This window comes from Eleutherodactylus coqui, chromosome 3 (genome assembly GCF_035609145.1).
Source record: "Eleutherodactylus coqui strain aEleCoq1 chromosome 3, aEleCoq1.hap1, whole genome shotgun sequence".
NCBI lineage: Eukaryota > Metazoa > Chordata > Amphibia > Anura > Eleutherodactylidae > Eleutherodactylus > Eleutherodactylus coqui.
In genome coordinates this window covers 200154286-200168646 of record NC_089839.1, presented here as the reverse complement: position 1 = coordinate 200168646, position 14361 = coordinate 200154286, and the positions used below count along the sequence as shown (strand labels likewise).

The following is a 14361-nucleotide window of genomic DNA, read 5'->3' as shown; positions in this document are numbered from 1 at the left end:
ACAAGTGACCTGCTGCTGTGTGATCTTCTGTTGGATGTTTGCCCATGGTTCAACCAGTCTTGATACTGTGGTCCAATAACAGTCTCATGTTGTACTCCTGCGACTTGTAGTTCTATAGGCTTCTAGGAGCACAGGTGTAGTTGATTTGGGTGGCTGATGGTGTGAAGTTCTCCAGCCAGTCAATCACCATCGGTCTGTGCACATAAATACCAGCCCCTCTTACTGGAGGTTGCAGGTCATTTATCCTTTTCCCACTCAGTACTTGGTGTTATACATGCTGCTAGTGTAGCGGTTTCAGGCACTGGGTTGGAGCCTCAGGTGTAATAGCCGCAGGTCTGGAGAGTAGTCAATGAAGAGCCAGGAGTGAGAAACAGGAGGATTCAGTTTGCAGTACAGATGGATGAGGTGGGTAGCATAGTTGGAAGGGAAGTCAGAAGTCAGCAACGGGAGGTCTTGGTTTGCAGTACAGATTTGATGAGGTAGGTAGTGTAGTCGGAAGAGAAGCCAGAAGTTGGCATCAGGAGGTCTTGTAGAAATACTAGAGGAACAGGCAAGTGAAGCTTGATCAAACGGTGCTATGGAGCAGAATAATTATGCATTGAGGGAATGCCAAGGCCAGGCTTTTATATGAAGTGCAATCAAGACAGAGGCAGGGTCAGAATCATGAGGCAGGAACTAGGTAACTGGGATCAGGAAACATGGCTGAGTCATGCAATGGAATTGTTCACAGGCTGGGTAGCATAGTAGTGTGAGCTACTGCCTGGAGCACAGGAGGTCCCGGGTTTTAGTGGTGTTCATCTGATGTCCTGTAGGCTGTCAGGTGGGTGATATCTGACAACATGTTCCTTTTATGTCAGATTAGTGACTGACTCTCTTTCTTGGTGTGTGGGCACTTGAACTAACTCCTGTTTTTTTTTAGGTATGCAAGACGTTTTGAGTGAGGTTCCCTTCTATTTATGAGGTGAGTAGGTTTTTGGTGTGAACAAGGTCTTGTTCAATGTATGTCTGAGGGAAAAAACATATTACCGTAGGCACAACTATGCTCAGCATTACTGAGCATAGCTGCGCCTGAACGAAGGAGATTTCTTCTCCCTCACTGGCAGTTCAAACTCCCAGCAGTAAAAACGAAACCACTAAACTCCTATTGAAATCAGTGGCTTTGTTTTGTCTCGTTAGACAGCTGTAATTATCAGGGTTGTATAAGGGGAGAAAAACAGGTCCATGTGTTTTTGCCCTGAAGGTGTGGACTGCACTTAGTGTGAACAATGTTTTGTTCTGTGTGTTGTTCCCTTTATGTTGTAGCCACTTGGTGTGAACAGAGTTGTGTTTAATGTATGTCTGTAGGTGTTGACTTCTTGGTGTTAACTGTCCTGTTCCAGTGAGTATGTTGTATTTCCTTTGTACGGTGTTCCTGCTTGTTACAATCTATAGCAAGCCAGGGCCCTATATTCCAGTGTGGGCCGTCCCTATTGGGATGATCGCCCTGTTTGTAAGGAGGGTTCCCTTTTTGTGGTTTTAGTTGTCTTATTAGAGCAGGGACTTACAAGACAATGAGGATCCTTGACTAGCCAAAATACAAACCATACCTCGGATGTATTTATTCATATTTCCATCTGTTTGAGTATTTTGGCATCTGTTGTCTTTGTAATTGATTGTTTGTATGTACGTTCAGTTTATGTATGTTGTTGGTGTCCATTCGAGCGCATATTCTTCCCTTTTTTTCCTTTCCAGCCCTTATTTAGGTTGTGTTCATATAAGTCATTGCTCCCACGGCTGAAGCAATACTACAATACCTTGTACGTACTTATTCATATTTCCATCTGCTTGAGATGTAGTACATTTGTTAAGTATTTTGGCGTCTGTTGTCTTTTGGAGCCCAACGTGTATGCTCATCTCTACTCCTCTGCATTCTCCCCAGTCATATTTAGGTTGCGTCCGTGTAGCTTGTCGTTCCCATGGCCTGCACAAACAGCCAGAAAGTGCAATAGTTTCAGAAATACTGACACCACATCTACGTCTGGCCACCAAAAATCTGCCCGCGGTCAAAATCACTCAGGTCACCACGTTTACCTATGACTGCCAAATGTTGCCTTCTGCTGCGCAGAGGAGAGGTCAGCAGTTTGTACCACGCCCATCGTGTGGTACCACGTTATTGATCACAAGATGTCAAACGTCATCTGTTCCTAATGCAAGAATCATTCAGTGTTTATCTATCCAGTTTCTTCACACAAGATATAAGTAGAAAATCGAAACATGGGGAGATACTATAATCCCAGTCTGCTGTATTTATTGATCTTCTGATTTACATGATATTAATCCAAGGTGAGTGCACACAATTGCTCGACCTACTCAGATGCAATCTTCTACCCTGCTGGTGCATACATCAACATTGATTATATTGATGCTCTGGAAATGGAAGACATCTATGCAAATACTTTATTTCCCTGATGCTTGTCACATTACTACCCGATTATATATGGCATGGGATTTCCATATTAACATACAAAGCTGCTGAACTGTTTTACATTTTTGTACTTTGTATGATAAGTCATAGTCGGATTTGCAGCCTATTCTCAGAACCATACATAATTGTCGATTTAAAAAGAAAGTCATGCAAATAAATACATGAAAAATAGAAAAGCAGAAACAATATTGTCACACTGGGGAGGCTCAAACTGACTATAGACATGCAATAGCAACTCATATAATGGAAGAAATGATAACTGACAGCTCAGACTCCCCAGTAAAGGCTTGTTTTACTCATGCATGTTATTTCAATGGATGCAGATAAGCGGTTAAAGAGTTACCTACCGCTACTTATTTTAGAGGAACACTGTGATCTGACAGATTGAAATCCGGTCTCTTGGTTCTTTATGTCATGACAACATTCCACGGCTGTTGTTGCCTTTCCTAACTTGCCTCACATGTCAACTGTGGCCATCGTCATCCTTGGTTCTCAAAGCTACTTGGATCTCCTGCCTATCCACTCTGCCTGTAAGGTGATTGTGCTTGGCATACCATCTTTATGAGTTAGCACACTCTCCCAGCTTTCCCTGCCCAGCCCATCATGATGGTTCCCAGGTTATTTAAGGCACCCTCCCTCACTGGAGAGTGCCTAAGTAATAGGCTACATTAGATTCTTTGAAGCTGCTACTTGCTCTAGTTTGACTCCTCAGCCTGACCTCAGCCTGTTCTTTGACTACAATTTGCCTGATTGCTGCCTGCCATGACCCTCTGCATTTCTCTCCATTTTACATGAACTCTATCTGACTGGCCTGTTATATTGACTCTGTCTCTGCTTGTCCCTCTGGTACCGCTCCCTATGTTACCTCTGGCCTGCCTGTGTCACCTGCCACCCAAAGTTAAATCAGGCATGGGTACTGTGGGTGCACACCCGCTTCATGGCACTTTGTTTCCTCTAATGTCTCCCAATGGTCAGTCTCTATAGCATTGTTGGATTTCAGCCATCTGTAACTTATAGGATAATTAACAATGGTGTTTTAGAATTTACAGCTTGTTTCTGCAGCTGCTAGCAAGATGTGAGTCCAATTTATTTATGAGCACCTACTAGCCCCTCCCATCTACCCTGATTGGCAGTTTTCTAAGTATGCAGTGAAATGGCAAGAAGAGAGTCAGCCATGGCAGATGGGCGGGGCTACTAGGCGTTCATGAATAAATTGGACTAATCTCTTGCTGACAGCTGCAGAAATATACATAAACAAGCTGTAAATCCTTAAAAATCACTGCACATAACCCTATATGTGATAGTCTTCTGAAATCAGCATCCCGGTCACTGCTTTTTGACTGGTTCCCTTTAATTGCATCTTACCTTTTGTCATTTTCCTTGTATACACAAGAGTTAAAAGCTCTAATGCGTTATTTGTGAATCATCTAATTAGAAATAGACCCTACAGACAAGTGATTGACTCGAAAGTCACCTGTACATGGGGTTGTCTTCTGCTGGACCAATGGGGCCCATTATTTTGTTAGAGTATGGACTAACTAAAGCAGAGATCCTCCACATGTGGCTCATAGGAATCCTGAGTTCTAATTAGGAATATTGACAATTGACATCACTGCAGACATATCCTAACCACCAAAGAGTACTAATTTGGATTGTGTAATACTAATACCTAATGCCTGAGGAAGAATCCTGAGAGGTCTGAAAGCTCACTATAACATCATGTATTTTTGTTAGCCATTAAAAGGTATCATATCTACAAGATTACTTGGTTTCTCTTACTGAGAACAATCACATTTTACTAATATCAGATTTTCCACTCAAATATGTATCAGCAAATATTGCGAAATTTCACTATTCCTTGTTTGTCTACATTTAGGCACGGTCTACATGGCGATTTTGGCAGTGACACACATCATATAGCCCTGCTACATTGCATCTTAATGTAAGCGAATGCAGTTTCATTTCAACCCGCAGATTCCACAACCGGAAAATCTCAAGAAATCCATTAGATTTAGATTTCTTGCAAATGTCAAGTTGTAGTCACGGCAACGTAAGAGTCGCATTGTGACCACATTCACTTATTTTAGGATGTGATGTAGCAGGGCCATAGTGCACGAGACACATGCTGTGGCCAGAGTTGCTGTGTAGCACTGGATTAAAAATTTATCTCCCTCATTTTCGAGTTGTTGATGGCTCCCAATCTTGACTCAAAATTGAATGTGGCTCACAGGGTACAAAAGTTTGTGGACCTCTGATAAGATTATAATCTGGTGTATCAATCAGGCCCTACTCTATAGTCATTAGATGGTCAGCAGATCCCATTGACGGCTCCCTCACACGGCCGTGTTTGCACACGCAAAATCTGGATACGTTAAAGACAGACAATAGAGCCCATTGATTCCAATGGGTTTGTTCTCATAAGCTCGTTTAGTGCGACCAAAAAAATAGGTCCTGCTCTAGTTTACTGCGTTTCGCACAGCGAAACTGTCATAAAAGTCTATGGCAGGTGCCAAATTACGCAAAAGGAAGGGTGTGCCACTGTGCAAAACAAAGGAAAAGAAGGCAGCTGGACTTCAGTAAGCTTTAAATAGCCATTAAATTCCATTGAAAGGGCTTAGTCACACGGGCGCATCCAGGCACCGATGTGCCCATCTTCCTGCATAAAGAAGACGGACGCACTGCAGGTGCGGACCTCTCTCCGCAGCGCCGGAAGAAAGAACACATGACCAGCAATGGAGCCGGTCATGTGTTCTTTCTCCGCACCTGCAGTGTGGCCGTTTTATCTTGCATCGGCGCCCGTGTGACTAAGCCCAAAGAGTGTGTTGCGCGCATGTGAACTGGTCCTGCACGCGCAAAAATGACAGTAATATGCGTAGATATGCACGCGATTGGCTGATTACTTCGCTCTTCATGCGGCGAATGTATTTGCGCTAACACTTGTGTGTCTCTGCCCTGAAGCTGTGAGCTGGCCATGGAAATAAAATTCAGACCTTGCATCGAAAGCACAAGCAAATAAGACAAGAGAGAAAAAAATAGAAACATTACTTGGTGTTTGAGCAGTGGCATAGATAGAGGGCAGTGCGCTCTAAACTACAACTCCCATCATGCCCTGATCAGCTTTAGGTTTTGTATCAGGGCCCAGGAGATCCAAGCTATGACTCTAGTCACGCAGACAATTGCTATGTCTAAACCCAACTCGGAAGATATAAAGAAGCAATAAAAAAGACAAAAAGAAGAAAAAAATGTATCTTTACCCAGGATCCAGTAATTGCCTCCGGCATCACCCTGTGTCCAGAGCCCACATACAGTTAGAGAAATCCTGATTTTCAGATGTTCTTCTTGACACGGAGACGGCTGCTGCCTACTTTGTTTCCCCACGTTGTTAATACGTTACCTCAGTGCTGTTGACATGGTTGCTAAGAAACCTGAACAGTAGGGAGTGATCAATTCTAGAATTTTTGTTTGCAACGTACTGGCTGCTGTAAAGAGATGAAGAATAAATCCCAGCAGAATCCAGAGCAGAAACAGCATATTCTATGATTTATTTGTAACGTGCGCTGTATTGTTTTTGCAATTTGCATGGGACTCCTGTCTGAAATGAGGTAATGAATATGAATATGATTCAGCTGTCTATTCAGAGCTACAGCTTACTTTTCCAGTGAGGTTTGATAAAACGGCCCGGGGACTATTATGATAATTCAGCTTGCAAACCTTTCCGGGCTCCTCTCTTCAGGGACCCCATAGTAGCAGCGTGAACTGCCTCTATGGTACTGCAAATATGCCTTTGCCAGAGGCATACCTATAGGGGGCGCAGAGATAGCAGTTGCTACTGGGCCATAGACTCTTAGGGGGCTCTTTATCATATAAAAAAAACACTGTTATAAATGGCACATGGATGGCTGGGGGGGCCATGTTACAGATTTTGCATTAGGACCCCCTATATTTAGCCTTTGCCTAATCTTCTAAGATTCTAGCAATGTCCCTGGATGCTAGTGCTGCAGTGATGGGCTTCCCAAAGATGAAGAGAAAAGTTGTGGGGAGGCCCCCATGCTGAATTTTTGCATCAGGGCCCATGACAATTGAACTACTCCTTTGGCCCTTGCGTATCACGACAACTTTACTTAGTAATTAAAGAGGACCCGTCATGTCTTCTGACGAGCAGAAAAGGCCCCATACTTGCACAGCCATGTCCTTGCTGATTACTCCGCTGGTTTTAGTTTTCATCTATGCCCCCCTGTTCACCAGCAATGGTTCCCATTACTTTCGGAGTCTGAGACTAGTTAGTTTTCAAATAGATGGTTTCCACCTCCCAGCGTTAGTAGCTGATGTGATGTTTGAATGACACTGGCCTGTTCTTCTTGTCAGACCATGTGATAGGTTCTCATTAAAGGGGTTGTATGGTGGAATTTTTTCACACTTACACAGCTTTAAAATAATAAAATTTTCTGCTCTTTTGCCCATTGGAATCTTGCTCTCTGTTTCACCTAATGGTGCTGGAACTGGTCGCCTGTTGTCATAGCCCGTCTGTGCTAAGGATCGCTGTACTGCGCATTTGGAGCACTAGCATAGTATTTAGTTGCAGTTTCCTTGACTGTGCACTGCTTGTTCATGAGATTGATTTTTGACATCCTCCTCTGACTCCTTTTGGTACGAGTTGTTTCTGTCCTCAGGATCCACCTTTCTACCTATTGGTATACTTTCCACATCGCTGCACGAGAAAACCCGGCTAGTCTAGCACCGATGACCAGGCCACATTGGAAGTTGCTCAAGTCGCTGGATTTTCCCATATAATGTGGATTCTCACTGAAACTGATCCACGTAAACTTGTCACAGGATGATATGCTGCAGTCCGGGGTCACAGGTCTAATTTCCATACAAGAAAACTTCAATCGTGAAAAGGCGGGGGGTCTAATAAAAGGGCTATTCAATGTATATGTTTGGCATATGATTTAAAGGGGATAAAAAGTCTTAACATTTATCAAACAGCCCTTTAGGTCATATACGTGTCAATATATTTTTTGCATACATCAGTATTACATGCAATTGCGTGAAACTAACGTATTATTGAGGTAAAGTGTAAATAAGGAAGATGTAAAAATACCTCTGCAGCGCCCCCTATTGGAAGGCAGCATCCCTGCAAGTCAATGTTAGACTCTTAATACAAGCCTTATAACAATGACTGGAAATTGAAAACCAAGCTAGAATACCATACACAGACCAATTGTTTTAGGTTATTTGCCCCTCATCAGTGTGCAATAGGATTCTAGTTTGGCTAGTGAGAGGCCTATGACGTGGGTTGGTAAGGGTATCATCACTCCTTTAGGATAGCACCTAGAAAATGAGTGAGGACACATATAAGGCCATCCATGCTCCTATGGGAAATATGCAAAGTGCATATTTCCCAAAGGAGAATGGATGACCTTATAAGTCTCCTCACTCACCTTCTAGTAGCTCTCCTTAAGGGCTTATTCACACGAGCGTATATCGGCCAACGTTTTTGCGGCCGGCCGATATACGCTACCATCTCATGCATTTGATTCCAATGCATCAGATCACACAGATGTATTTCTGCAGCATAAAAGCAACCAGCTGGCCAATAAAGTACAGGACGCTTTTATGCCGGGCAGGAAATCTAGTCCTGGATCTATCTTTCTGCCCGGAATATGTCGGTCGCTGCATAGACTCCTATGGGAGCCAATGACAGCGGCGGGAGAAGGAAGGTGGGAGGGCGTTTAGCAGCATGACTGCTAAACTCCCTCCCCCTTTTCTCCTCCCCTCCAGCTGTTTGCAATGGGAGGAGGCAGGACGAAGGCAGAGTTAAGCTCCGTCCCTCCCATTGCTAGCTGCAGACAGGGGGCGGGGAGGGGGCAAGAGCTTAGCTCCACCCCCGCCCCCTCCCATTGCAAACAGCCGGAGGGGAGGAGAGAGGAGGTGAGCTGGCGAGGGGAAGGGAAGCGGGAGACAGTTTAGCAGAGCTAGGCTGTCTCTCTCCAATCAATGGCATTGCGGCCTCAGCATATATGTGCGGGGCCTTTGCTATCTGAACGGGTGCACAAACGTTATATTTGTGTGCCCATTCATGCTTTTTTACAGCGTCGGCAGGTGCACGTAAAAAAGCCTATGACCGTGTGAAAGTGGCCTAAGGAGAAACAATACCTTATTGAGGTAAAGTGATATCTTCCTCACCTTCCAGTAGCTTGATATGAAAATCTAACCATCACCTCCTAATGGGCCTGTGACATAATGAGTATAATCACACGCTCAAGTTCAGGATTGTTAAAGAATCTGTGCGCTATATTAAATGTACAGTAAATGTCTCTTTAAAACCACTTTATAGAACCTGTAATAAAAATACATTCTCGAATATGAAGACGGATAACACACTTCTCTTTCTGGCTACTTTCCATGAGTAGAAGCCTTCCCGAGCATAGAACTGACTGTAACTGTCTCGGCAGCTGTAATTTGCTGGCTACAGACCGACCGCACTCCTGGAACTGGAAGAGACTTTTAAGCTTTGTAAAATGGAAAGTTCTGATATATGAGTAGTTGACTAACTCCACCATGGGGAGAAGCTAATGACAACTGATACCACTGGGATTCTCAATAAAATAGCTGTAAATCAGAAAATCTCAGAGTATATTCTGTGATATAACAGGGCACTACATTCACACTGCCTGCAGAGGCTGAAGAGACCTACCAAGAAGGTAATTACCCACCAGGCCCCTCATGGCGGTATTATTACACTGGTACCTGTCTGACATAGGTGGTAAGATAACAAGCAGGTAAAGATAGATAGATAGATAGATAGATAGATAGATAGATAGATAGATAGATAGATAGATAGATAGATAGATAGATAGGAGATAGAGTACATACCTATTTGGAGGTTACTTTGGAGCTGATCACTTATCATTTGGGTCTGTGTGTTTTGATTGGGTTTTATGTAATCCATCAAGATGCAGTTGTCAAATTAGTTCAGCTTGCGCATGAATTCATTGTCATTGCAATTCATTGTTCATTGTTGTACGAGACTAGGGCTTGCAATGTACGGTGTCTCGCACATAGCACAGCACTTGAACGGTGTGTCCTGAGATGCAACTTGCTGTCACCCATATACATACGGCCTTAGTGGCCCCAATAGTGATAGCGCCACAGTTATAATGCCCCTATTATTGGCTCCAATAGAAATAATGCCCCCATTAGTGCCCCAGTTACCTCACCTTTCCACTGCCTCTCTGCTCGCTATCACTCCGGATCCCACTGATCTCATCTGACCTCAATCCCGACAGCTTGTCATGTACTTGATGGCACATGACCGCTGCAGCCAATTAACCCTTTCCAATCCATTTTGTATACTGGTTTTCCTAGGGGGCTTACTCTTTTTCTGCCATTATATAACAGTGCTATCTGCTGGCTAAAGCCAGTACTGCATGAGGTGACACGTTGGATAGGCTCCAACAGCAGAGAGGCTGGCAATAAACAGTAAGAGAACCCCGAAGGACGTCTTCCAACATCGGAGCTGTACAGCCTTACATCATAATGTCTTCAGACGTTAGACAGTGGATTGGAAAGGGTTAACAGATTCAGTTGTGCTAACACTGAGGCCAGGGATTTCAGCAGCACCATGACCTGCTGCAGGGAGATGATAGGAGGTCAGTGGGATCTGGGGTGAAGAGGCAGCAGAAAAGGGAAGGGGAGAAAATTTTTTATTTTTTTTTACATGGTGGACCTGGGAGGGGCGGGACTTGTCTTAAGTCCCGGACTGTCCCACAGAATAAGGAATGGTTGGGAGGCACGCAGTTAATTGGTTGCTACTGTTAAACTTTCAAAATGCAATAAAGAAAAAAAGCAACAGAAAAAAATGTAGATTTACAATTTCTGTCACTGCAGTGGAGGAAAGTTTTACAAATCCCCAAGATGAGAAGGAGTACGAGCTGTTGGAATATTTAAAGGACTTCTCCATGTACAAAGCACGTTGCTCACACTAGAATTGCTCTCGCAGCTATTGATCCCTGTAAACTGCTGACGGCTACAGATGAGTCACACCTTAAATAATGTCACTGATCTGTACAAGTTGCCCCTGGGCACAAGGACCAGCGGTTGTCACAACAATGATCAATGCCTCCTTTATCAGACACATTTTTTGCAGGCTGCAGTCATTACATTAAAGCCAAAATGTACGAAATGTACACATTCTGTGTGATTGGACGGACACCAACAATAGCATGACAAGTCCCAACACGACAGACTGGGCTTACATGAGCAAATCTTGGCTGCTATGTGACCGAATAGAGACATATGTGTGCAACACCCCAGAGGGATGACCCCGGACACTTGACTACTGTGCAGAGCTGGGAGGGATACGTTTTGGCTTGTCATGGCGGCACTTACCAGGCTCTGGTTCCTGAGGGATGACACACAGCCAAGGCCAGAGGATCACAGGCCACCTTCGAGACCCCTAGGATAGGGAATGCCAATAAACGGGTTGATAGGGATAGTAATAGTTATCACTCGTGACGTCACTGTTCCCACACACTGGCATGCTACGTGGTGGAGAAAAAAACACAGAGGCTTGTGTTTAGTACCTCGGGTCCCCAGGAACGGTTAGGGCCTAGTATAACTATTACTTAAAAGATAAACTTTTACAACACAGGTATTCAGAGCAATGCAGGTACTATTCTCTTTTAGTGACAGAAGGCTAGAGCTCAGAGGTAGGGAGGATACACAGGATGAGAATCGGTCCTACAGTCCACGTTATCTGTACGGCAGCGGTCCTGGACTGGGAGAACTCCAGAGGAGGAAGGGGGTAGGGGTCACTCCGCAGACACTCCGGCAGACAATTATTTAAAGGAAGGCTTAGACAATAAACCCCCCCACACGGCAGGCGAGTGGGTGTAACTCAGTAGCGTACTTCTGTTCGGTGATTCTGACTTTGGATGGCTGCACAGGAAGTCTGTAGTGTGAATTGGTACCTGTATGGCGGGTTCCTCTATACAGAATTATTAGAATTGCTCTCTCTCTAGGATCCTGGGACTCACTCCATTCACATCCAAACTACATCGGCTACGAGATATCGCTCCTATTCCTCCATCTTCACCTACATGGAAGCTGAAGGTGCTTCCATGCGGCTCTGTGTTAGCACTCTATCAGTAGACCAGATGGAAGACATCTTGCCATTCTCAAGCACTTCTATTTATATTTTCTGACACACCACATGGCATGACAAACTGATACATTTACATGCAGGCAATCATTTTATTAGAGTTAACCTCTCAAACGCTGCAGCTGTGCAACACACACTGGATATAACAAAACAGGCTTGGCACAGCGCATCTACATAAGACAAAACTTGTATGACATTTATGGAGGGGATACAGTCAACGATTGAATAATAATGCCTTTGCTTATCATTCGTTTATTTCATGCAAGCATAAAAATCACCCTTGGCTCATTCAATTTAAAGACCGATCATTTAGTTGTTCTCATTCAGTTATACAGAAAGAGTAAACAATTCTTTTAAAAATAAATAAACAATTTATCTTTGAGTCTAAACTGACAGCCCGAGCGATCAAACAAATTGTGACATTGTTTGTATGTTTGTTCGGGTGAACGATAATTATTCTGTGTAAAGGCACTCTTAGGCACCCTGTCCACGGGCGTAATTTCGCCGGCTGAAGCTTTTTCATAGTGTTGCTATGGAAAGCGACGACCCCGTGTCCACGAGCGGAGAATCATTGTGATTCTCTGCTCGCGGCCGGCAATTCGCAGCATGCTGGCCCCTGCTTCTGAGATTCACCGTGGGATACCGCAACGCCCATGGACAGGGGGCCTTAGAGCTTCTTCAGATAGGTTTATGTGTTTTTGCATATGTCTCACTGCAATGTATTTGACCTATGTACGAGGCTTTTTTGTGCGCATATCGGCATATTTTACTGTACTTTTTGAGCAAGCGGAGCATGTTCATTTGTATACAGCAGATGAACACTTACCGATTTAAATGGCTATTTAGCCTAATGAATTCCAGATGTGCTCTTTTTTTCATATTGCGCTCGCAAATTTCGCACATGCAAATATGGCTGTGTGAAGGAGCCCAAATTCTCTTTTATCTGTTCCACACAGATACTCCAATTTATGTCCACCAATTCAGTCATTAAAGACCGTTTTACATGGACTAGCGATAGGGTACGAGTGTTCACCAGAACTATCATCAGTCCATCTAAATTTGCCAGTGATTAGCCAACGAATGATCAAGCACTTGATCGTCAGCTGATTTGATCTTATATGCTGGCATAAAAGATCGTTTGTTAGAAGCACATCACCCACACGTGTGCTGCCAAGGAACAATTGTACTAACTGGAGGTCCCATTGCAGTGAATCGAGTAGTGTTGCATTTGCGCCTTTCACTTCAGAATGAAGCAATCACAGGTAAAACCTGTTGTGAGAAATCCGCTCTAAAGGGGTTGTTCAGTTGTAAAATAGGTTTTTAAAATTTGATCTAAATCAGTTAAAACAATAAAACTAAAAGTACTTACCAATCCTGAACCCTGCCATTCCAGCACTGCTACAGTGGTTGGGTGCGCAAGTAAAGGTAGACGCTAGCAGGCATCCTTTGACACAGCGCTTTCACAGGGTTTCATCTGAGGATAGAAAATTAATATATTTTTTCATCGAAACCGGAGGGCATTCCATGGCGCGTCTGGGCAGAGAAAATCTGACTCTTTTACCATAATTTGATTCTTTGCCTAATTTTATAACAGCACGAGAAAACTTCAAAACAGGACTGTAACGTTTCTGGGCACATATAACAGCAGTATATATATATATATATATATATATATATATATATATATATATATATATATATATATATATATACTATTACATGCATAGCTTAGATTGCATAGGAAAAACCTGATGACAGGTTCCATTTAAGGGGTTGAAGAGGACCAATTTATTTCATAAGGGAACGTTTACCGTTCCCATGCATTGATTGCTAAGTAGCAGGTGGGTGGCAGTACACAGGTGGGGCAATGACAGCAGTGCCATCTGATGACCCACGTAACAGCCTTAAACTTTCATCTGTAAAACTCCAGCCAAACTTTGCAATTATTTTAGGTGTAAATCCGTAATAACGAAGTTGCAGCTATTCCAGTGATGCTTTCTTGAAAGGCACAGACAATCGCCTTTGTGTTATAATAATTACATTGCCATTATAATCTATCTTTTACACAGCTGAATAAAGGCTAAAGCTCGGCAATCATGTCCTCCGCTGATGAGATTTCTTCATGCACAAAAAGAAAGGACAGTTATTATTGTCTGTCACAAGTAAATCCCATCTCACAAACTAGAAAAACTTGGAAGAAACAAAAAAAAATCCCCAAAATTGGGGTGAAAGAAGGAAGACAGAAAATATTTCCTAAACCTATGCCTTGGTGCTTCATGGGGCCCAAAAGGTCTATCTGTCCCATATGAGGAGTACTGTATAATAAATGATGCGGGATAATCACACGCCTTATTACATATTTTGCACTGAAACCAAGAAGCTTTAACTTAATCTTGACTGAGTATCAATGGCGTCCATGGCAGCCAAACAATATATTACATGGTTGTACTGTCGTGGAATTTCCTTTGTGGAACCACGCCTTACTCAATTAGGAATGATCACACCCTTCCAGATTGATTGATCAAAGGTATTGGACAGTGCACACTATCCTGAAATTATTCAGTCTGACACAAGTTCAGAAAAAAGTAACTTCCTGTTTATTTTGGCACGTAGCAATGTTTTATAAGGCACAACATAACAGCCCTTTTGGGGCAGGCAAAGGTTACATGGATACAACGTATTGGTTGATTATTGGATAAGCGTCTTCCTTCATCCGGTCATCTGGTATGGCCCA

At 43.3% G+C, this 14361-nt stretch overlaps 1 protein-coding gene across 2 annotated transcripts in view; it reads right to left on the bottom strand.

Annotated features, from left to right (window-relative positions):
- The window catches only part of C3H3orf84 (chromosome 3 C3orf84 homolog), a 37547-nt gene extending 31698 nt beyond the window's left edge, over positions 1-5849 (bottom strand). Inside the window, exons 1-2 of one of the 2 annotated variants that reach the window (XM_066596762.1) lie at positions 5719-5849; positions 1805-1960 (exon numbers count right to left, since the gene is read on the bottom strand). Coding sequence is in view for 1 of the 2 variants with exons in the window: in XM_066596761.1 (XP_066452858.1) it covers positions 5719-5745 (27 nt within the window). In the remaining variant the exon portion in view is untranslated. The remainder of the gene's footprint in view (positions 1-1804; positions 1961-5718) is intronic. The other variant, XM_066596761.1, reaches the window with a different exon arrangement.
- Positions 5850-14361: the final 8512 nt, after the last annotated feature.